We start from the raw sequence: 25,257 nt of genomic DNA on the forward strand, positions 1-25,257 counted from the left end.
TTCTATAGAATACACGTAGAGGGTTTAAAAGATAGAGAGCATAACGAAACACCAAACAATACCCACAATTCTCTAAGAATCTGTCAGTGGAAGATGTTTGTCTTCATATCTTGTTTTATGACCTTAAAGATGAATTATCATCCACCTTGTTCTGCTTCGTGGGGAGGCTCGTAAGGTTGCAGTGTAATAAGAAACACATTAAATTCAACCTTGACTCTCTACTGTATATGGTCATACCCTTTGTGTTGTGTCCTACAGTAAATTGGGTTGATTGTGCTCCCTTACAGTAATATCAAAATGAATGACTTGCACACAAAAAAAAATATATAATTCTCAAGGACAGTATGTGCTCATAGGGAAGTACTTTCCTATCACTGTCTTTACATTGTGGTTGTAGTGGAAAAATTTGAGGTGAAACTCGCGACTGGCGACTTGCTTGCGCCAGGGCCCAGCGTGACGGCTCAATCACAATTTCTGACATTGCTAGGATGGCTGTCCATTTGTGGCCTGTCACAGGGGTCAAAAACACCTTATCTGTGGACATTTCCAGGGAGGGACATTCCCACAGAACCCTGGGAGCATGGACTCCGTTGGAGGTGTGAAGACAGATGAGACGTGGATTCAACAAAATGAATGTTACTGTGTGAATTAAATTGTCATGTTTGGTTTGCCTCACGAGTTCATAAAGAGCTACATATTTGTGTATGTTTTATTGTACTCTAAGTGCTATGGATTTATTGTCACAGGGAAACTGTGTTATTTTGTTCGTCACATGGCGGATAGTTCAAAGAGGGAGCGACACAGGGGTGCACTCACATCATTTAAATTTAGTTGATTAGATTAGAATATGATTGTGTTTTCCTGTCTGAAAGTGCAAAGAACTGCTAATTCAGGTTGGGGGTGAGTTTCCGCTTGAATTTGGATAAAAGAACAGTGAATTTGTTCATACTTTGAGAACTAGCTACCAAGCTCCTGTGTGTATCAGACATACATAGTTGTGTGAACTGAATACACATGTAGCAATGTTAAGTCTTATTTAGTTGATAGTCATTTACTCTGTGTTATTCTGTAATGTATCAAGTATTTAATGTACAGTGTAATTGATTGAGTGTCAATTCTTTTGTGACTAATACATTCTATTAGTTTAATTGAGTAAATGCATTCCTCGTTTTTACAGAATAATTATGTGATTGACTATAACCTTATCATTTAGTAGGTATAATGGTAGTTGTTATACTGAACACTATACACATAGCATATACTTGGGTACTATCTCTTATCTGCTTGCCTCAATAAATTAATGCTAGAACATTGGTCGCCAGGATTAGCTATTTGTATCTAGTCTATTAATAATTGCATGATGGTGCAAGTGAGAAACATGTTCACTATAGTCATACTGAGAGGTGATGTAAGGCTCACTATCTTGACTAGAGACGAACAGGGCCTGTTGCGCTTATTCACATAATTTTGGAGTCAGATTGATTAATATAATATATTATTATGTTCAACCAGTGGAGGCTCCTCAGAGGAGGAAGGAGAGGACCATCCTCCTCAGTGAATTTCATGAAAATAAAAATAGTGAAATTAAAAATGTTATCCTTTTTAGATAAAACTATACTAAAAATATTCACATGCCAACAAATAATTGATTAAAACACATTGTTCCGCAATGGAAGTCTAGAGTAGCCTCAACAGTACTTTGTAGGGTAGCACCATGGTGTAGCCGGAGGACAGCTAGTTTCTCTCCTCCTCCGGGTACATTGACTTCAACACAAAACCTACAGGACTCATGGTTCTCACCCCCTTACATAGACTTACACAGTAATCATGACAACTTCAGGAGGACGTCCTCCAACCTATCAGAGGTCTTGCAGCATGAACTGACATGTTGTGCACCCAATCAAAGGATCAGAGTAGCTGAAAGTGTAAGCTACAGCTAGCTAGCACCGCAGTGCATAAAATGTGGTGAGCAGGGGACTCAAAAAGAGAGAAAGACAATAGTTGAACAGTTTTGAACAAATTAATTTATTACACAATTAAGGAAAAGCGAGAGAGAGAGAGATAGCTATATATATATAAACTTAGCAAAAAAAGAAACGTCCTGTTACTGACAGCTGCGTTCATTTTCAGCGAACATAACAAGATTCAACAACTGAGACATAAACTGAACAAGTTCATTCATGTGACTAACAGACATGGAATAATGTGTCCCTGAACAAAAGGGAGGGGGGTCAAAATCAAAAGTAACAGTCAGTATCTGGTGTGGCCACCAGCTGCATTAAGTACTTCAGTGCATCTCCTCCTCATGGACTGCACCAGATTTGCCAGTTCTTGCTGTGAGATGTTACCCCACTCTTCCACCAAGGCATATGCAAGTTCCCAGACATTTCTGGGGTGAATGGCCCTAGCCCTCACCCTCCGATCCAACAAGTCCCAGACGTGCTCAATGGGATTGAGATCCGGGCTCTTCACTGGCCATGGCAGAACACTGACATTCCTGTCTTGCAGGAAATCATGCACAGAATGAGCAGTATGGCTGGTGGCATTGTCATCCTGGAGGGTCATGTCAGGATGAGCCTGCAGGAAGGGTACCACATGAGGGAGGAGGATGTCTTCACTGTAACGCACAGCGTTGAGATTGCCTGCAATGACAACAAGCTCAGTCCAATGATGCTGTGACACACCGCCTCAGATCATGACAGACCCCACCTCCAAATCGATCCTGCTCCAGAGTACAGGCCTCGGTGTAACGCTCATTCCTTCGATGATAAACGCGAATCCGATCATCACCCCTGGTGAGACAAAACTGTGACTCGTCAGTGAAGAGCACTTTTTGCCAGTCCTGTCTAGTGCAGCGATGGTGGGTTTGTGCCCATAGGCGACGTTGTTACCGGTGATGTCTGGTGAGGACCTGCCTTACAACAGGCCTACAAGCCCTCAGTCCAGCCTCTGTCAGCCTATTGCAGACAGTCTGAGCACTGATGGAGGGATTGTGCGTTCCTGGTGTAACTCGGGCATCCCGCGGTTGTGATGTTCGGATGTACCGATCCTGTGCAGGTGTTGTTACACATGGTCTCCCACTGAGAGGATGATCAGCTGTCCGTCCTGTCTCCCTGTAGCGCTGTCTTAGGCGTCTCACAGTACGGGCATTGCCATTTATTGCCCTGGCCACATCTGCAGTCCTCATGCCTCCTTGCAGCATGCCTAAGGCACGTGAACGCAGATGAGCAGGGACCCTGGGCATCTTTCTTTTGGTGTTCTTCAGAGTCAGTAGAAAGGCCTCTTTAGTGTTCTAAGTTTTCATAACTGTGACCATAATTGCCTACCGTCTGTAAGCTGTTAGTGTCTTAACGACTGTTCCACAGAGGCATGTTCATTAATTGTTTATGATTCATTGAACAAGCATGGGAAAAAGTGTTTACAGATCTTCATTGTAAAGCGTTTAAAGTTATTTAGATTTTTACGAATTATCTTTGAATGACAGGGTCCTGAAAAATGGACATTTCTTTTTTTTTGCTGAGTTTATATACTACCGTTCAAAAGTTTGGCATCACTTAGAAATGTCCTTGTTTTTGAAAGAAAAGCTGATTTTTTGTCCATTAAAATAACATCAAATTGATCAGAAATACAGTGTAGACATTGTTAATGTTGTAAATGACTGCTGTAGCTGGAAATGGCTGATTTTTATGGAATACCTACATAAGCGTACAGAGGCCCTTTATCAGCAAACAATACTCCTGTGTTCCAATGTCACGTTGTGTTTGCTAATCCAAGTTTATAATTTTAAAAGGCTAATGGATCACTAGAAAACCCTTTTGCAGTTATGTTAGCACAGCTGAAACTGTTGTTCGGATTAAAGAAGCACTAAAACTGTCCCTCTTTAGACTAGTTGAGTATTTGGAGCATCAGCATTTGTGGGTTTGATTACAGGCTCAAAATGGCTAGAAACAAAGACCTTTCTTCTGAAACTCGTCAGTCTATTCTTGTTCTGAGAAATGAAGGCTATTCCATGCGAGAAATTGCCAAGGAACTGAAGATCTTGTACAACGCTGTGTACTACTCCCTTCACAGAACAGCGCAAACTGGCTCTAACCAGAATATAAAGAGGAGTGGGTGCACAACTGAGCAAGAGGACAAGTACATTAGATTGTCTAGTTTGAGAAACAGACACCTCACTAGTCCTCAACTGGCAGCTTCATTAAATAGTACCTGCAAAACACCAGTCTCAACATCAACAGTGAAGAGGGGACTCCGGGATGCTGGCCTTCTTGGCAGAGTTCCTCTGTCCAGTGTCTGTGTTCTTTTGCCCATCTTAATCTTTTATTTTTATTGTTCAGTCTGAGATATGGCTTTTTCTTTGCAACTCTGCCTAGAAGGCAAAGCATCCAGGAGTCGCCTCTTCACTATTGACGTTGAGGCCATGCTCATAAAAAAAACAACATCCTCCCTCATATTAAACAGCACCGACCGCAACTGTGTTCAACATATTTCCTACATAATGGTTAGGTCATTTCCTCCTCTGTATTGTCTGATCTCATCTCTGATTCATACACTACTGATTCATACACAACTGAACAGTATAATTTCCAACAAATGCTTCATGTAAACTGTGTACAATTTGTATACCGCTCTCGTATGTTCTCTCTATTCTGTTTCATTTCAAATTCAGCTGCAGAGAACTGCTATAGAAGTAGTATTTCATAAGAGGACTGGAGCTGTACAATTATCCCAGTAGCTGCCAGTACCTCCACTCCTCAAGCCTCAGTGACCCGACACCTGGTGATGGCTTTTGTTGCCAAATGTTGGAGATTGGCGAGAAAAGGTTGCAGTGATCCTGTAGGAGTGATGTGAGCATGTCAGCAGATGGTGTGGGATCATGGTGTGAGAAATAATGGATTGACAGACAAGCCTCCTGAAGAAAACACACAGGGGAGAGATGTGAATGCGTCAGCCCATGTCATGCTCCCAGTCCACTCGCCCTAGTGTCAATGTAGAAAGATCTATTTTGACTTTGCACCTACTTTCTCTTTTAAAGCCATGCTCTAGTTGCATCAACTGCGTGTGTGCAACCATCCACCATCATTACACATGTAGAGTGCAGTGACACAATAGTGTGCACATATGCATTCACATTTAACTTCAAAAGACGCATGCTGCTGACAGGAAAGAGTTCCAGGATTTGTGCACAGGAGGTAGTTGCAAAGACACCATGTGGCTGCCCCACACCCCCCTAGTCTTTCTAGTCTGTAGAAATATAGGATATTTTGCAACTATATTAACTATAGCCTTATATCCCAAATATACTGTATAAGAGTATTTGGCAAAGATGGTATTAGTGGATCTAAGATGCCGTTTAGTATGAGCCACACATTAAATGTCCTCTTGTCCTTTAGTGATGTCAAGGTGTAAGTCTCAGTGACCCACGAATCCCTATTAAAATGAAATATATTTGAAGTTCATGAGCACATATTTCTTTATCTATACATAATGTTTCTGTGCCATACACACATAGCAGGAAAGCAGAAGACCTGCAGGGTGGAGAAGATGACACAAATGGTATGTGAGCTCACATCAAAAGCATGCGGCTGCTTAGTGACAGCACGACATTCTGCGTCAGCCCGTCCCTGGAGTGGAAAGAGCTGTTGTTGGATATGTGGGGAGAATTCTGGGGAGATTATGATGAGAGGAAAACCAGCAGAGGGGCTCTACCTCCCTAGGCCTCCACGAGGAACAAGCCCCAAGGCAGGGTAGGATCAGTGTACCATCCTCAACGCCTCTCCCACTCCAAGTCATGACTTCCATGGCTTTGAGGTCGATCCCATTTAACTTCAAATGTAAAGGCAAAAGGCTCTAATTCCATATCCGTTATAAAGTGTTAATGACTCAAACGTATGATGAATGTAAATGTGCTGTTAATGCCTTGAAGTGTGCTATAAATGCAAATACATAGGTTGGATGACTAAACCTGTTTTTCTCTTGTGCTCATCGTGCTTCACAATCTGTACTTAATCAGTACATCTCTCCTATCCACCAGAACAAGCAGATGCCTCAGGCAACAATCAACTACAGCGGGGGGTGTCAAAATACATTTGCCCCGGAGGCCGCATTCGGTCTTCATCGAGATCTGGAAGGCCGCACTGAAAATGTTTATTATTTCTTTGCTGTCAAAATCAGCAAAAAATAGTCCTCTAGCTGTCCCGGATCCCTCCGGAACTTTCATTACGCACACCTGTCCCCTATTCCCACTGATTAGTACTTGTGTAAGTGTGCCCTTTGGTATCCATTGGGCTGTTGATTATTGTTACAATGTCCGTTGGTGCGTGTGAGTACCTGTGCTGTGTGTTTTGGGCTTTCGTGCCCTTGTGGATTGCACAGATGATTATGGGTCTCGTCCCGTGTGATAATCATTGTGCGCGTGTGTTATTTATTCAACGCACTCCTCGCTCTTTTGTTTTGGCTTTCTACCTTGTGTTTTGTTACGTGTTTGTTTGGTCTTCATCCCCGTGCCTTTACACGGCACGCCGTAATTTGAGCACAATAAAAAAAACTATTACGCATTCCTGCGCCTGTCTCCCGAATCATTCATGCCAACGTGACACTAGCCATAATTTTTTACATGTTTTATGCTCCTTGACTGTCAAGAAACTGTATGAATGTACGTCCATTAACATTTCTACACAGTTTTGAATTTAGTTTTTGTCATTTTAAAGTATACTGAACAAAATCATAAACACAGCATGCAACAATCTCAAAGATTCGACTGAGTTACAGTTCATATAAGGAAATCTGTCAATTTAAACATTTCACATGACTGGGAATACTGATATTCATCTGTTGGTCACAGATTCCTTGAAAAAAAAAGGTTGGGGCGTGGATCAGAAAACCAGTTAGTATCTGGTGTGACCACCATTTGCCTCATTTAGCACAACACATCTCCTTCACATATAATTGGCTGTTGATTGTGGCCTGTGGAATGTTCTCCCCCTCTTCAATGGCTGTGCAAAGCTGCTGGATATTGGTAGGAACTGGAACACGCTGTCATACACGTCATACACTCTCAATGGGTGACGTGTCTGGTGAGTATGTAGGCCATGGAAGAACTGGGAAATGTTCAGCTCCCAGGAATTGTGTACAGATCCTTGCGACATGGGGCCATGTATTATCATGCTGATTGGACCTACTGCCAAATTCTCTAAAACGACGTTGGAGACGGCTTATGGTAGAGAAATGAACATTCAATTATCTGGCAACAGCTCTGGAGGACATTCCTGCAGTCAGTATGCCAATTGCATGATCCCTCAAAACTTGAGACTTCTGTGTTGTGTGACAAAACTGCACATTGTGGGCTTTTATAGTTCCCAGCACAAGTGTATTGATCATGCTGTTTAATCAGCTTCTTACTACGATACACCTGTCAGGTGGACGGATTGTCTTGCCAAAGGAGAAAGGCTCACTAACATGGATGTAAACAAATTTGTGCACAACATTTGAGAGAAATAAGCTGTTTGTGTGAATGGAAAATGTCTGGGATCTTTTATTTCAGCTCATTAAAAATGGGACCAACACTTTACATGTTGCGTTTCTAATTTTCAGTGTATATTGAGTTTGTCATCCCTTAAAATCTATTGTGTGGTTCTTTTGTTCTTTGGCCATGAGGAGTATTCCCTGGAGTTGCAGTGGGTTGAAAGGTTCCCTCAGCCTTGGAAGGAAAACAGCCGTGTAGAGAGTTCAATAGTGTAATTGCTGAGTGTGTCAGGCAGATGGATGTAGCAGAGTGTTTGAGTGAATGCTCCATTTAGATCCCTCAGATTGGCCTGTTAAAACCTGTTTGGGATAGGGGGCAGCATTTTCACGTTCGGATGAAAAGCGTGCCCAGAGTAAACTCTCTAGATTTGTATAGAAAACACTCTGAAGTTTCTAAAACTGTTTGAATGATGTCTGTGAGTATAACAGAACTCATATGGCATGTGAAAACCTGAGAAAAATCCAACCAGGTAGTGGGAAATCTGAGGTTTGTAGTTTTTCAACTCATTGCCTTTCTAATATACAGTGTCTATGGGTCATAATGCACTTCCTAAGGCTTCCACTAGATGTCAACAGTCTTTAGACCCTTGTTTGAGGCTTCTACTCTGAAGGAGGAGAGAATGAGAGCTGTTTCAAACAGATGTCTGGCAGAGTGCCATGAGCTGGTCACGCGCGTGGCCGTGAGAGCGACCTGCGTTCCATTGCATTTCTAAAGACAAAGGAATTCTCCGGTTTAAACATTATTGAAGATTTATGTTAAAAACATCCTAAAGATTGATTCTATACATCGTTTGACATGTTTCTACGAACCGTTATATAACTTTTTGGACTTTTCGTCTTATCTTTCGCCTGGACTTGCCCGTGCCTCGTGAGTTTGGATTGTGAACTAAACGTGCTAACAAAAAGGAGGTATTTGGACATAAATTATGGACTTTATCGAACAAAACAAAAATGTATTGTGGAACTGGGATTCCTGGGAGTGCATTCAGATGAAGATCATCAAAGGTAAGTAAATATTTATAATGCTATTTCTGACTTCTGTTGACTCCACAACATGGCGGGTACCTGTATGGCTTATTTTTGTGTCTGAGCGCCGTACTCAGATTAATGCATGGTGTGCTTTTTCCGTAAAGTTTTTTTGAAATCTGACACAGCGGTTGCATTAAGGAGAAGTATATCTTTAAATATGAACTTTATCAAACAAAACATACATGTATTGTGTAACATGAAGTCCTATGAGTGCCATCTGATGAAGATCATCAAAGGTTAGTGATTAATTTTTATCTCTATTTCTGCTTTTTGTGACTCCTCTCTTTGGCTGGAAAATGGCTGTATGTTTTTTTGTGACTAGGCTCTGACCTAACATAATCATATGGTGTGCTTTAGCTGTAAAGCCTTTTTGAAATCGGACACGATTTGCGGAACCCCTAGCCGTAAGAAGTTCTTAAACACCTTTCAACCGACACATTACTCAAACTGTGTATGGCTCGACTAACCTGGAACCATTGGATATAATCTTCACCTCCCAAGAGATACTGTAAGTCATTGACTAAGTCCAGTCCATCACTTCTTTCCGCACTGATCATTGACTAAATTCCATTCAAATTTCCTGGAATGGAATATGTAACAGTGAGGAAAGTTTGTATCGTATTTCAACGTACTGTGCAATTATATACATTGCTTTTTTAGTTAAAAAACAAACACAAGAGGGACATGTAATACTACATAAACTGTACATATCTATTGTAGTAACCGTTGACAGCATAGAAAGTAACTTTCCTGTGAGTTCCCAATGCTTTGTGAAGCCCTAAATCACTAGTAGAGACACAGCTAGCCAGGCAAGTGAAAATCCTATCTATTATTCAACAGACAAGAGCATGGTTTGAGAATTGTGAAGCACACATACAGACACATACACATGCATGCAAGCCCACACGGACTGTGCCACAATCAAATGCCTTGCAGAGGATGATATCAAGCCCTCCACCCCATCACTCTCTATTACACACACGTGTGAATGCACGTACGCTCGCACACATACTAATATCTCTCCCTTGTTTGTCTTTTTCGTATCACCTTAGCATCCCTAAGTCATTATTCGAACTTCTATCCTCCAGTGGCTGAACCGATACATTCTTCATCAATGGAATTTTGGTTCTGTCTTTTGTCATCCATGCACAACATCCACTACTGTATATGACCTTGCAGCACAAGCTCATACAGTATATCAAGGCACAATGGCCATTCAAGTTAGATTTGTTTTCATGATTGTGGAGGCAGAGATTGAACCCTTGTGCATCTCATTGTTCTAGACCTTCAGTGTGCAGATGAGAAAGAAGCCTAAGGGAGAGGAATGGCAGCCCCTGTAGACCCCTGAAGACCAAACTCCATACAGCGCAGACACGTGTCACTGCATGTGGTAACGTTGGAGACTGCAGCTGCTGAATTTCCACGGAAGGTAGAAAATAGGAGAAATCCGTCAGACAAAAATGTGATGAAACAAAGGAATCAAAGGAGCAGAAAGAGCGAGAGAGAGAGAGAATGAGAGAGAGGAGGAACAAGTGAGAGAATCTGAGACAGATAGAGAAAATGAGAGCGAGAGAGAGAGAGAGAGAAATATTCATCACATTTTTTTCTGTCTTCAAGCCACTGTTGCTATGCTGGAGTTACAACATATGTGAGAAACCTTTGATTTTCTCACTAGTGGGAGGAAACGTGATCTGCCTGCACATTGCAGCCTGCTCTACCCAATGTGACACCTCCCTCCACAGCAATGTGACTAAGGTGGCTCCACACCTCATTAGGAGGCAGTCGAGGGCTACTGTCTCCATGATGCACTGATGATCACTTATATAATATCATCTGGTTATTTGAACAATCTTCACCCGGGGTGCCACACACACACTCCTAATCACTCCAATACTGATGAATTATATTTTCCCTGTTCTTACAAATGACATACTGTATACAGTGAGCTCCAAAAGTATTGGTACTGTTACAAAGTGTTTGCTGTTTTGTCTCTGTACTCCAGCAATTTGGATTTTAAATGAAACAATGACAATGAAGTTAAGGTGTAGATTGCCAGCTTTAATTTGAGGTTATTTTCATCCATAGCGGGTGAACAGTTTAGAAATTACAGCACTTTTTGTACATAGTCCCCTTTTTTAGGGGACCAAAAGAATTGGGACAAATTAACTTATACAGTATATGTATTAAAGTAGTAAAAAGTTAAGTATTTGGTCCCATATTCATAGCATGCAATGTCTACATCAAACTTGTGACTACAAATGTGTTGGATGCATTTGCTGTTTGTTTTGGTTGTGTTTCAGATTATTTTGTGCCTAAAAGAAATTAATGGTAAATAATGTATTGTGTCATTTTGGAGTCAATTGTATTGTAAATAAGAATAGAATATGTTTCTAAACACTTCTGCATTAATGTGGATGCTACCATGATTACGGATAATCCTGAATGAATCGTGAATAATGATAGTTACAGATAAAAGTTACAGATGCACAAATATCAAACCCCTCCAAAAATGCTAACTTCCCCTGTTATTGTAATGGTGAGAGGTATAATAGTTTGGCTAGGAATATGGGACCAAATACTAAACGTTTTACTATTTTAATACAGATAAGTGAATTTGTCCCAGTACTTTTGGTCCCCAAAAAGTGCTGTAATTTCTAAACGGTTCAGCTGATGTAGATGAAAATACCTTCAAATTAAAGCTGACAGTCTGCACTTTAATGCCATAGTCAGTGTATTATTTAAAATCCAAATTGCAGGAGTACAGAGCCAAAACCACAAAAAAATGTATCAGTGTCCCAAATAATTTTGGAGATCACTGTATATTTAATCTCAATCTTAAATATACAACTTCCTCCTCTGTCATTTGTTTCCAAAATGTCATTTTTCTGCCAGTGGGACTCATTCACCAGCTAGCTACATTATACTGTATTTAAATCAGACTAGACTGCAATTCACAGATAAATCTAGAAGATTCTAACATGAAGATCCTACTCTTGACTTGAAAATGCAGTTGCTGAATACATGGATGTTTTATATTATTGAATTAGAAGGGATGATATTGTCGTGGAAATTCTACACAGGGACACTCGAAGTCAATCTTAAATTAATCATTGTTTGTTAACAGTTAACTGGAGAGGTTCGAACCAACTTGATGCACCATAGTACACATTTGTCAGGAGCTCTTCCGGAGCAGCCCTGTTAGTTCTCTCATATACTGCAGACAAGTTATATTTGCATGATTTAGCTTATTCATCATTCATAATTAATTCCTCATTCACGTTTGCTTCATTCATGTGACCGACCAATACTGGTTCATGCATGTGACAGACCAATACCTCACGAGGGTTCTTCTCTCCAAGCTGAGACCTTGAAACTGGGCGTACTGCCAAATTGCAGATACTGATAGTGAGGATTCGTTCAATCAGTCACTTTCATGAACACAGAAATTGGTTATTAGAAAAACACAAACTTAACATTTTCCATCACAATATACAGTCATATCTTACAATGACACTTGTAAGTCCAGTTGATCCAGTTGAGGTCATGTTTCTGCTGTAAATGTCAGTATCTGGGTGATTACCCCAGCACCAGATAATGTTCTGGCTGAAATTATCTGTGCTCTAATCAGAATCTTAATTATTTCGGGGAAAAATACAGAGCTTTTGCACTGTCACCCCCCCAAAAACATTATATTTTCCATTGATTATGACCTGCCACCTACATCAGAGAGAAGTGTCAATGGGTGACATTAGTTCTTAAATGTTCTTAAACTTAAATGTACCGAGCACTAACAGAGAAGCACTACTGAAGTGAGTTGATGAGACGGATATGCTAATGCCAGTTAAACTGCCTACATTTTTTGCCTATTGCATTACACTATAATTGCGGGCAAAATTGCACTATATGCTCTATATACTATACCACCATTCCCCATATTATAGTGTACCAATTTTAACCAGGGCCTATAGGGCTCTGGTCAAAAGTAGTGCAGTATATAAGAAATATGGTGTCATTTGAGACACAGTTTCTACTGGAGGGGTCAGTGGGGGCCAAGCAGACCACATATCAGACACGCTACTAAACAGGTATTACTACAGCATGCCGCACACGGTCACACACACAGTCACACGCAAGCATGCAGGCACACACGCACACACACACACACACACACACACACACAACACAGGGGTAAAGCTGCCTCCTCTTCCCAGTGTGTGTCCATCCTCCAGATGACTCCTTTCATGAAAATATTAAGTGTCCTCGTTGTGAGTGAGTCACCCTGCAACAATATCCTCTATATGTTATCTGGGCCGAGCAAACCTTGTTCACATTGTATGTGTAATCTGAAACGCTCAGTACAGTAATCGTGGGCTGTGGGTGATGAGCAGCGCAGGAGACCTTGCTCGTCATCAGCTCTCCTGCTGTTCCTTTGTGGCCCTGCCAAACCTGCCCACAAATGGGTGTCATGACTCATGTCGTTGTTCGTTCCTTCTCAAGCAACCCATCTACATGTCTAAAGGGATATGGCAAAGAATCAGCTGACGGCGGGGGCAGATACGGTATTCACGTCAGTCCCAGTGTAGTGTCACCTGCCAGGCAGTGTTACTGTGTGTGTGGGCCACCAAGGTGACACTAGGACACATAACACCATGAGTCTTTGATCTGTCTGACAGGAGAGAGACCTCTTCAGCAACGGTGGTGCTTCCGTGATCTCCAGTTTTAGTGTAAGTTTCACTGGAAAAGATACACAAACATGAGCCAACAACATCTAAGCTGCCAGTAACCTTTCCTCGCATAGCCTTAGTGAGTTCCAAGTAATTTAGCTTTGTTTATGGCCTTCAGGTTAATTGATGAGACATGATAATATGACCAAGCCATGATTAGATAGGACGAGACCCTAGATCTGAGACTGTTAAACTTTCAATAGAAAATCTCCAAACATACACTACGTTGGGTGCAGAAAGCCCTGCTCAGGTTCAGATGGATCCAAGGTGTTAATATTATTAAATCAGACATGAATGTATTTATGCAATCTAAGTCAACGGGAGTTTCGGAAAATGCTACAGCGGAATGCTCAATTAGGAGTGCTCTACTGAACACGACTAACTAAGCTGCCTGGGCCCCAGAAGTGGAACACACATGGGTCTCCCCTCATCCGGGAATCGCCGTCTGGACCAAAAAGCACTCTTCCAGCAGATCTCCACATCCCCACTACTCCTCTCCGTTTCTCCCCGGTGCCATCTTGCACTATTATTGTGCACTCATCACATATGTCTTTCACCGGGGCCAAGCTCCAAAGTTAAAATAGGATTTATTGGAGTGTGAAAACTGTTTCAGATGCAAAGTTTGGATTAGGATGTATTTCTGAATATAAAAAGGCAGTGAGAGGTTGTGAAATGATTTGCATAAGTACAAGGGTCTCAGAGGGTTCTCACACCTCACGGATTGAACTGCTACAACAAATCTTGCCTATTTTACATGTTTTACCAAAGCAAATGGACAAGGTTCTGTTGAGTTACACCCCTCAGGACTCTCGGCTATGATCTCCAACTCCAGGCATACGGAATAACTTAACTTTTTATACCAATGTTCCTATTACCTCTTAAATATATATATATATATATATTAATTTCTGCCATGGCATTAAAATCTACAAAAAACACTGAAAAATAGCTTATATCTCAAGGCCATCAGACTGTTAAACAGCCATCACTAACACAGAGAGGCTGCTGCCTACATACAGACTTGAATTCATTGGCCACTAACAAATGGATCACTGGTAAACACCACTTTAATAATGATGTTTACATATGTTGCATTACTCATCCCATATGTATATATTGTATTTTATACCATCTATTGTAGCTTGTCTATACCACTCGGTAATTGCTCATCCATATATTTATATGTACATAATCTTATTCCATCCCTTTAGATTTGTGTGTATTAGGTAGATGTTGGGGAATTATTAGATTACTTGTTAGATACTGCTGCACTGTCGTAACTAGAAGCACAAGCATTTCGCTACACTTGTAATAGCATCTGCTAACCATGTGTATGTGACCAATAACATTTGATTTGATGTGATGTGATGTTACATTTACGTGTGGGTGTGTGGGCATCACCTACATTTTTTTCTAACAGTGTTCTATATCACTGGTGAGAATGTAACATGGTGACTGTTACATCACATCTATAGTTACTTAAAGATGCAGTTTGGGATCTTATGAACTTACAAATTCGTAACATATTGTACGAATTGGAATTCCTAACATACGAAAATGATGACGTAGTACACAATTGTGCAGAATTTCTGGGGAATCGTTTTGGCTGCTTTCAAAACTTCTGGCTGAAATTATACATAAGCTCTGGAGCATCACTTTACTAACTCATTAGAAAAGAGGCTGATCTGATCCTCAAAAGGGAAGAAAAGGTTTTTCATGTCAAAGGTTACCCTCTCCAGTCAGGTTTGAATGTACAGCCAGCATCGTTCCGACTTTTTCATTGCATTCTAACAGAATACTACAAAGTCCCCTTAGGCTTCCGGACCACTGCACCTTCAAGTGCATCCGAAAAAATCCATAAACTCCGTGGCTACATCATTTTTCCATTCAGACTGAAATGCTGTCTCCCTGTTGCCATTAGGCGTGAACGGGCTCTGTGGGGGATTTCCGGTTCACCAGCTGGGATAGAGCATGTTGACATAAAATACTGTACATACTTCCCCTGATCAAGCTCTGGAAAAACAGTTTTCTTTTTCCATACAGAATGATTAAACCCATCATGATAATGCATACACTTCTAACTTACCTCCAAGAGAAAAACAGATTTGATAAAGAACCATGTTTAGCTTTAATTAACTCATGTGTCTGCTTTAATCTGCACATTAATTAATCAAGATCGGTTTGAGATTCTAAACATGGTTCTTTATCAAATATGTTTTTCTCTTGGAGGTAAGTTGGAGATGTAAGCAATGTCATGATGGGTTTAATCATTCTGTTAGTCTCCAGTCATGGGGTAAGGTTCAGATTTTGATTCATTGAGTGTTTCCAGAGAAACATAAATCACGCACATCATCAAAATGCTTCTATCACTCCAATGAATAGAAAGTAACTCTTGGAGGCCATACCTGCAAACATTTGAAACAGTTTAAACTTAAAATGTGCATCAGCCAATTTAAATCGTTGATTCACTTGCACGTGATAGAAAGCTACATTGTAGCTGCTACCAGTTCTCACAGTCTCACTTCAGAATTAGACGTTCATTCATGTTTCTAAAATGTCAACTGTTGAAGTTGTTCCAAATGTCAAATGTAAGGTTACGTTTAGGCATTAACTCCACATTTTTAAGGTTACAATATGGTTAAGTTCAGGTATTAACTTCAAATGGTTAAGGTAAGGGTTAAGGTTTGGGATAGGCTTAAAATCAAAATATCAAAAAACAACTTTCTATCACTGGATTCAAACTTGCAATCTTTCAAATCAGAGGCAGATGCTTATGCTTATCCACCATCCCTTTCCACGGTACTGTAGCGAAACCCAAATCTTCTTCAAGGTAACAGCATTCACTATTGTCCCTACTGGCCAGTTTCCATGTCAATTCCCGATGTCCTCAGACATGGATGGACGTCGAATATCGACTTGTATCATGGGTGACCTGGCTGTGTAGTTGGTCCCATCAGATAACCTGGCACATGTTAGCCCTATGCTAACCTCACCAGATGACAGTGATTATTTCCTGGAAAAAAATTTTGCATCAGCCTATCAAAGACCTTAGACTTTATGTCCACCAACCAATGACATTTCTTAAAAGAGGTCAACCCTGGCCACAAGATAGATATTTTAAACCTATAAATTCAAGGTTTACTTTTGATCTGTTGGTCTGTAACAAAATGCTGTGTGCCAATATTGCATTGATGCATCCTCGACTAGGCTACTACAGTAGCTACAAGTACTAATCTCAGGTTTTTGCATATACACGTATACATTTTTGGCATATTTGCCCCCTTCCGTCCTTGACTTATCCTAAATAAGTCTATTTAACACACATAAGTTGTAGGAATTTCGATATCACAAACATAATTTGTGTTACATGCAGTTATAAGAGAACATTGTGAATCTATCATGCAGGTAAGATGTTACATTTCTATCAGAAAGAGTAGATTCTGAGGTTTCCAAAACCCTTACAATTGCCAAATATCTCTCAAAATTGAAGAGACTTTTTCTAAGAATATCCACTGTTCTATGCGCTCCACACGTGAGCACGTGGCAACAGATAGTCTACAGTGACATAAACTAATGAAAATACTATTGTGTCCTTTGAAATGACTATTTTTCAGTATTCTGACGTTACCCAAGACCTTCATATCACAACTAAAGGATACTTTTTCCCATAGCATATATATATATATATATATATATATATATATATATATATATATATATATATATATATATATATATAATGTATTTATTATATATGTTAGAATGTTTGAGTCAAAATGACTGCTCAACGGCTCAAAGGGGGCACTTGAGGCCCGGCTTTTCTAGTGTTAAATGATTCATCCTTAAAGAGGAAAGTTACAAAAGCTATTTAAGAATGGTTTCCCAGAAGATAAAAACACACTGCTCAAATTTCTACATGTAGGAATGTGAGGTAAAACACTACACTTTGAGTACTGATATTAAGCCTCGATTCCAAACTATTCACATGTCTACAGTTGCATCGAAAGAGGCTGAGTATGTTTAGCCTCAACATTACATTTTATGTTAAAGGGTGTGTGTGTGTGTGTGTGTGGTTTAGGCAGGTAAAGGGCAAAAGGTAGAAAGCTCACATACAGTAACATGATAAAGACATGGAGAGTGGTTCTAAAGTGTTTCAAAGGAAAGCTTTTCATCAAAAAATCAAGTGGAAAACCTGAATACCTATGTAGGGCTATGTGAGGGAGTGAGAACACACTGTGCGTCTACCGTCCTTTGTCTGTGTGCATATATGCATGACTCAAATGTGCAATACCATACCACAACTTCATACTGTATATCACAAAATAGGACACAGTAGTGACACAGACAGAAGCTGGATTCTAGATTGATGGATGAAAAACAGGAATATGATCAGAAACCTGCAGAGAAGACAAAGGAGCATGGACACCGTCACAGGTTACTCTCAACAGCAGACAATAAACATGTGGATTCATAGATTCAGAACTATATACAATATTTATTGACAATGTTTTTTTTTTCTCCATGTGTATTAAAACAGGTAATTCATAGGTTTCAGTACAGATCTTGTTCTGGAGATGCTCTTTGTGAGTGGCACGAAGAGGGAGGGGTTGCCGCTCTCTGGAGTGACAATAGAGGGACCGCCTAGGGCAGGGCAGGAGGCTAAAGCTTCATCTGTGAGTGTGCGCAAACACACTGTCACCAAGATGGTTAATTTAGGCTCTGATGTCACTTCTTCCGTGTCATTCACCAAGAGGAATCTTTTTATCGGAGTATACAAATATAAAAATATATGAAAGCAAATGCGCTGTGAGGTACAAACACATATTTCAAAGTAAAGCCATTTTATGAAGCAGACATTTTGCCAGTCAGAGATGTGCTTTCAAAACATCCCACTGGCTGACATACGTGCACACTCTCACACGGAAACACACACATACATACATATATAATATACTACAAACAGTTGTACTGTGGCATCACTGGGCAGATTAAGACGGGTCTGTAGCACTTCAGTAGTGAACTGGTTAGTTGGAGTTGTGCGGACCTGAGATGGGTGACTTAACGCTAGCTATAAGAGACCCATTAGTCTCCTTTTCACTTGACCTGTGCGCATGTGTGTGTGAGTATACATGTACGTATGTGTCTTTGTGTGTGTGTGTGTGTGTGCGCGTGTGTGAGCATGTGAGTTTGTGTGTGTATGTGTGCATATGTACAGTATTTGTTATATCTTTCTGATCAGCGGAACTAGAAATGCTTATACTCTTGCTTACATGTCACAGCTAACTCAGCCATGTGCTGCAAAAGAAGAGTACCTACATTCTTGCCTTTGATAATGCTTTAAATTTGGCCAAACTAAAGAAATAGTGATTTGAGTAATTGGAGCATATTGAAAACAAATCATGTATGTTTTAATAAGTGATCGAATGGTACTCTTCAAAATATTTACATTATTGTTGTCACATCAGCTGAAACCATGGAATTGCTTTGCATTCGTCTTACAGTAAAGTACAAATCAGGAAGTAAAAATGTATTTTAGTATTTTCTAAAGAAATCTGCAAATATTTACAGGAATATTAGGCTCCAAATGATGTTTACTAACATATTATTTTATACGTACACCTAGAAACAGGTTTTGGAACACAGTATTGTAAGCCCTACCCCAACTCTGTGAAAACTGTACAACACCAATATCAAGATATTTTTGTAGAGCAATTTACATATAAATCCTATTTAAGACAAACGTATATGTAGATTATCTGAAAAGAAAAGAAAAGAAATGCATGGTCATATGAAAATATATTAGCAAATTGGTGAACGGTCATGTGCTTTACACAAACACAATATTGTGATGATAAATAAAACATGAGTAAAAGGACAAATAGCAAAAATAACCAGCCATCATATAGATGTAGATTAGGTTAAATAGCCATAGTTAATATGCATGGTTATTAGGGGAGTATTCAGTTAAACCTTCACTCCAGGAAACCCATGTAAAATCACTTAGGTCTTGTGTTGCAGAAATGCACCAAAAAAGTTTTCCTGCAGTACAGGTTTGACTGAATTCCAGCCTTAGTCTCATGTTTATCTGGTATCACTTATTATCAACTTTACAATCATTATATTAATAGTAAGTATACTTCTATCACCACTTCAAACAATAATACAATGTTAACACGAAGAACAGATATGCTTTCTTTCTCAGATATGCAAAAAAACAAACACAATTATAACATTTTCCAAACGATCCCATTACTTATTCATCCTTAAACATTTACATTATGTTCACCATGTCACAACAAGAGTGTGGTGGCAACCTTTGTTTGGATTGTGGAAAAGTAAGTATAAGAGCAGGGGTTAAACTTTATGGGCCCGGGACCCCTTTTGTGATAGGAAATTCATCAGGGATCCCCTCATAATCCACTCAAACTTCCTGAGTGGCACAGTGGTCTAAGGCACTGCATCTCAGTGCAAGAGACATCACTACAGTCTCTGGTTCAAATCTAGGCTGTATCACATCTGGCTGTGATTGGGAGTCCCATAGGGCGGTGCACAATTGGCCCAGCATTGTCTGGGTTTGGCCGGGGTAGGCCGTCATCGCAAGTAAGAATGTCCCAAGTTAAATAAAGGTAAAAAAAAAATCTGAAACTTGAGTGCAATAAAAATAGCATACAGATGTAGGATCTTAATTTGATCAATCTTTTGTTGCTGAAAATTTTCCTGCAAAGAAGGAAATGCAATCTTGTAGTGTACTTGTAGTTTTAAAAAGGCATCTAAAGTTTGTAATTTCCACTTTGAAATGTCAGACTTGATTTGCCCTAACAAAATCTACCCCTACACATGTTTTTATGAATTATAATCCACATAATAATTTGCATTTCCTGTTGCTGCAAGATAATTTTCTTGCTGTAGCAAACTGTACAAGGTGTTTTACTATGATGTCTACAGTGCATGGCTGGACGAACCAAGTCTCAGGCCCGGTGGAAAAACAGGCCCACTTGGCATCGAAGAGAAAATGTTGCAGTTTTTAAGCTGCCATTCTATACAATTTTACATAATTAGAAAGATAAATTAATTGCATTTATGTTCAAAACAAGTATTGAGTTGAACATTGGGTAATTGGTGGAGTATTGTGGATACCAATATCCCTGTGAGCATCCCAGACCCATTTTGCCCATGGTTAAGAACATACTGTATGTTATAGATTAATAGAATGACATAGTATTGTACTGTATTACAACCTCTAAATGTATTCCACGACTCTCTTGGACAAAATTTGTTTAATCTGTTGTTGTTAGCAGTATTCATAAAAAACTCAAATAAAAAATATCTGGCTGCGGACACCATTTTGGGAACCCCTGGACCTAAATCAAAAGCAAGGAACTGAACACAAGTTGACAGTATTGAGAAAAGAGTATGTAGATGTAAAGCATGTAGATGCAATGCAATATGACATATTTTGTGAATATCAATGATGTTGAAAACAAACGCAATTGAACTTGAGGTGATGTCACTACATCTGCATTTAAGGAAAATACAAATGTTCATGGACATGTTTTGTATATTTTATTGTTACCGATCATCTAGGGTTCATCAAACCCTAAAATGATCAGAAATCACTAAGATAAATCATTTAGAATATTTGTGCATTTATCCCTGTTTTTGGTTCCATTACTATTCCAAGGAGCATAAGAGAGAAATTGAAATGGTCTAGTCTAATCCTTGAAACTATCTCTGTTTGGAGGGAGCACCAAGTTATTTTGGAACACCTACTATACAGCCACTATGGCTTTTGTATCGGTTTGTGCAAAATGTTGTTTTATAAAGGCAGTGGTAAAACATGGGAATTCCAACATGTGCACAGTTCTTCATGAAGTTTCACTAATAAGGTAAACAAACAGACAGGAAAGTAGTAATATTACAGTATTGTGTGTTTTGGTGTCAAAAATGTTTTAGAGGTTTCTTAATTTACAGTGCATTTGGAAAGTATTCAGACCCCTTGACTTTTTCCACATTTTGTTACGTTACAACCTTATTCTAAAACGAATTGACAAAAAAAAATGCATCGTCAATCTACAAGCAATACCCCATAATGACAAAGCGATAAACAGGTTTCTAGAAATGTTTGCAAACGTATTAATAATAAAAAATAGAAATACATTATTTACATAAGTATACAGACCCTTTGCTATGAGACTCGAAATTGAGCTCAGGTGCGTCCTGTTTCCATTGATCATCCTTGAGATGTTTCTACAACTTGATTGGAGTCCAACTGCAGTAAATTCAATTGATTGGAAATTATTTGGAAAGGCACACACCTGTCTATATAAAGGTCCCACAGCTGACAACGCATGTCAGAGCAAAACCCAAGCCATGAGGTCGACGGAATTGGGGTCCGTAGAGCTCAGAGACAGGATCGTGTCGAGGCACAGATCTGGGGAAGGGTATCAAAAAATGTCTGCAACATTGAAGGTCTTCAAGAACAGTGGCCAACATCATTCTTAAATGGAAGAAGTTTGCAACCACCAAGACTCTTCCTAGAGCTGGCCGCCCGGCCAAACTGAGCAATCGGGGAAGAAGGGCCTTGGTCAGGGAGGTGACAAAGATCCCGATGGTCACTCTGACAGAGCTCCAGAGTTCCTCCGTGGAGATGGGAGAACCTTCCAGAAGGACAACCATCTCTGCAGCACTCCACCAATCAGGCCTTTATGGTAGAGTGGCCAGAAGGAACCCACTCCTCAGTAAAAGGCACATGAGAGCCCGCTTGGGGTTTGCCAAAAGGCACCTAAAGGACTCAGAACATGAGAAACAAGATTCTCTGGTCTGATGAAACCAAGATTGAACTCTTCACCTGAATGCCAAGTGTTACGTCTGGAAGAAACATGGTACCATCCCTACGGTGAAGCATGGTGGTGGCAGCATCTTGCTGTGGGGATGTGTTTCAGCGGCAGGGAATGGGAGACTAGTCAGGATCGAGGGAAAGATGAACAGAGCAAAGTACAGAGAGATTCTTCATGAAAACCTGCTCCAGAGTGCTAAGGACCTGACTGGGGGCGAAGGTTCACCTTCCAACAGGACAACGACCCTAAGCACACAGCCAAGACAAAGCAGGAGCGGCTTCGGGACAAGTCTATGAATTTCCTTGAGTGGCCCAGCCAGAACCTGAACGAACATCTCTGCAGAGACCTGAAAATAGCTGTGCAACAACGAGAGGATCTGCAGAGAAGAATGGGAGAAACTCCCTTAATACAGGTGTGCCAAGCTTGTAACGTAATACCCAAGAAGACTCAAGGCTGTAATCGCTGCCAAAGGCTCTTCAAAAAGTACAGAGTAAAGGGTCTGAATATTTACGTAAATGTGATATTTCAGTTTTTTATTTGTAATAAATTTGAAACATTTTCTAAAAAACAGTTTTTGCTTTGTCATTATGGGGTATTATGTGTAGATGAGGTGGGGAAAAAACGATTTAATACATTTTAGAATGATGATGTAACGTAATAAAATGTGGAAAAAGTCAAGGTGTCTGAATACTTTCCCGAATGCACTGTATGTTGAATGTTGATTCTACTACTCGCGATGCCATACCTAGGCGTGATTCTTTATGTTTCACTATTAAGGTAAAAATTGAAGGAAAAGTAGCATTGTTACAGTTTACTTATGGTAATGATTTGTCAGAAAAGTAGAGTAATGGAATGTACTGATAACCAAAAAGAAACATATCTTTAAAATAAAAGAGGACTGCCCCTTTTCAATTGAGATTTGGAGCAGTGTTGTGCTTTTTTGTATTCTGGTTCATTTTACCAGCTTGAAGAGCAGGCTTTTCTCTCTTTCGTACATGTTCTTTTGTATGGTTAATATCGAAACCTGGATGTTTGAAATGGCAGTAATGACAATGTATATTTACTATGTGGAGTTGCTCAAAACCGTCATGCAAACCCTTCCAGCTTCCTGAAGTGAATTATGTCATGGACAAACGCTGGATGGATCCTCTCTGGAACTATGATAGACACCATTCCTTTTTAAACAATCATTTACAGGAGATATTTACACATCATGGTGATAGAAAATAATGGCTTGTGATGCATCACAAAATGCCCATGATAGACGCCTTAACTGCTGGCTCAATGGCATCAGTCATTAGGAATAGGAATCGCATAGCAGATGTTATCTGATGCTTCTTAACAAACTAGAGCCAATGTGCGTTTCTGTATATCTATATGAAGAGCAAGCATGAACAAATACATCATTGTATCCTGTAATCTTACGGATCTGTGAACAAAGGACTAAAATGGACAAGGGACAATATGAAGATACACATTTGTGCATCTATCTTCAAGATATCTTTGATCATATACAGTATCTATCCCTGTATCACTGATTCGTGAACTGCATTGATGACTAATGCAGCCTTCTCTTTCTCAGTTTCTCTCTCTTCTTCTGTCCTTTTTTTTTGCAATATATTCAACCTCTCAGTTGACAGGGGGCTTGAAATTTGATCAATCAAGTGAATATTCTGTACCTTTTCTGAGTGAATAAGCTACGAAAACAATGTTAAACCAGGAATCAAAGGCTTAGTGATACATTTGTCTGTAAGGTGTGCTATAGCATTCAATGTGAATCGTCTGTAAGCTTTACCTTCTAGTTTCTTCGGTCAAGGTTTGGAATGATGTTAGTTTCTGTTGTTTAGAATATCTACGACACTATCAAATGTTTTCTTAGAATTGAAATAATGCTTAAAAGAAAGTGTATGATTTGTCAACTATATCAACGTAGAAAAGGTTGGTTAATCATAAAACCCTCATGCTATGACTTAATATAGCAATACTATGAAAATGGAAAGTTCACAATACAAAGACAAAATCAATTGTAGGATAAATAACATCCCATCTGTCTCTTTGAATGAATACATCTTAGAAAAGATTGACCTGAATGTGCTTGTAGCTGTTTTAAGGAATGTCTTTGTGGTCTGTGAGTCATTTTAAAATCAATATATCATTAATATTTCTAACTATGTTTTGGCAACAAATTAAATATAGATTGTACAAATAAAACAAAAATATATGCATACAAACATTTAAAAATGATAAAATACTATATTCACTAAATATTCTAAATTATAAACAAAAACTCTGGTACAGGCACCATATATGTTCTGAATCTTTCTCTCCTCTAAGGTTTTCATGTGTTAGCCAGCAATTAAGGTGTTCCAAGCTCAAATGGAATCAGTCCTGATTTTGTTTTAGTAATTCAGTCTTGTGTTGCAAGAACAAACAGCAAAATGATACCAATTCAGAGAAAAACAAGCAACATTTTTTTGTTTGTTTTGTTCTGCCCTTGCTGAAGTCCATTTAGTTGACGTAGTAGAGCCAATAGATAATGTTGAACAAGGAAAATACAGTGGGGAAGATCATTCTCGACCACTTGTCGATAGAGTTTACATCAGTTAAGTCGGGAATGTTAATCTTCAGCTGAGAAGCACGCCTCCGTAGCCGGCTCTTCTTCTGAGTCACATGCCGCTCCAGAGTGTTGCGTCCAAAGTTGTGCCTGGCCTGCAGCCCTGCTTTGCGGTACTGCAGGGTGGAGCTGTCATAAGTTAACATTGTGCTCCTGGGGTCACTGAGACCAAGGGTCAGCTCCGACGCTCCCATCTCATTCTTAATTTCTATTGTTCCCAGTAGAATGTTTTCATGTGGGTCCATCTAAAAGGTGAGAAATGATACAAAGAGTTTAGTTACAAAACGCTATATCCACCAAGTTTTGTTTTTCATCAGAAATGATTGCTTATGGGTACCTTCACGTGTGTGTAAAATATAACTGTTCTCAGATGTTTTATTCATAGATTTTAGATTTTCCAATGCTTCCCACAGTTGTGTCGTTGTCTGGATGTCCTTTGGGTGGTGGACTATTCTCGATACACACAGGAAACTGTTAAGCGTGAAAAACCAAGCAGCATTGCAGGTCTTGACACACTCAAACCATTGCA

General features: G+C 39.7%; 1 protein-coding gene across 2 annotated transcripts in view; it reads right to left on the minus strand.

The window, feature by feature from the left end:
- Positions 1-24,622: 24,622 nt before the first annotated feature.
- LOC120044394 (gamma-aminobutyric acid receptor subunit beta-2) overlaps positions 24,623-25,257 on the minus strand; it is a 76,235-nt gene continuing 75,600 nt past the window's right edge. For both annotated transcript variants that reach the window (XM_038989024.1, XM_038989026.1), the window contains one exon: positions 24,623-24,973. In XM_038989024.1, coding sequence (XP_038844952.1) covers positions 24,623-24,973 — 351 coding nt within the window. The remainder of the gene's footprint in view (positions 24,974-25,257) is intronic.

The sequence above is a fragment of the Salvelinus namaycush genome, chromosome 3 (assembly GCF_016432855.1).
Source record: "Salvelinus namaycush isolate Seneca chromosome 3, SaNama_1.0, whole genome shotgun sequence".
NCBI classification, from domain to species: Eukaryota; Metazoa; Chordata; class Actinopteri; order Salmoniformes; family Salmonidae; genus Salvelinus; species Salvelinus namaycush.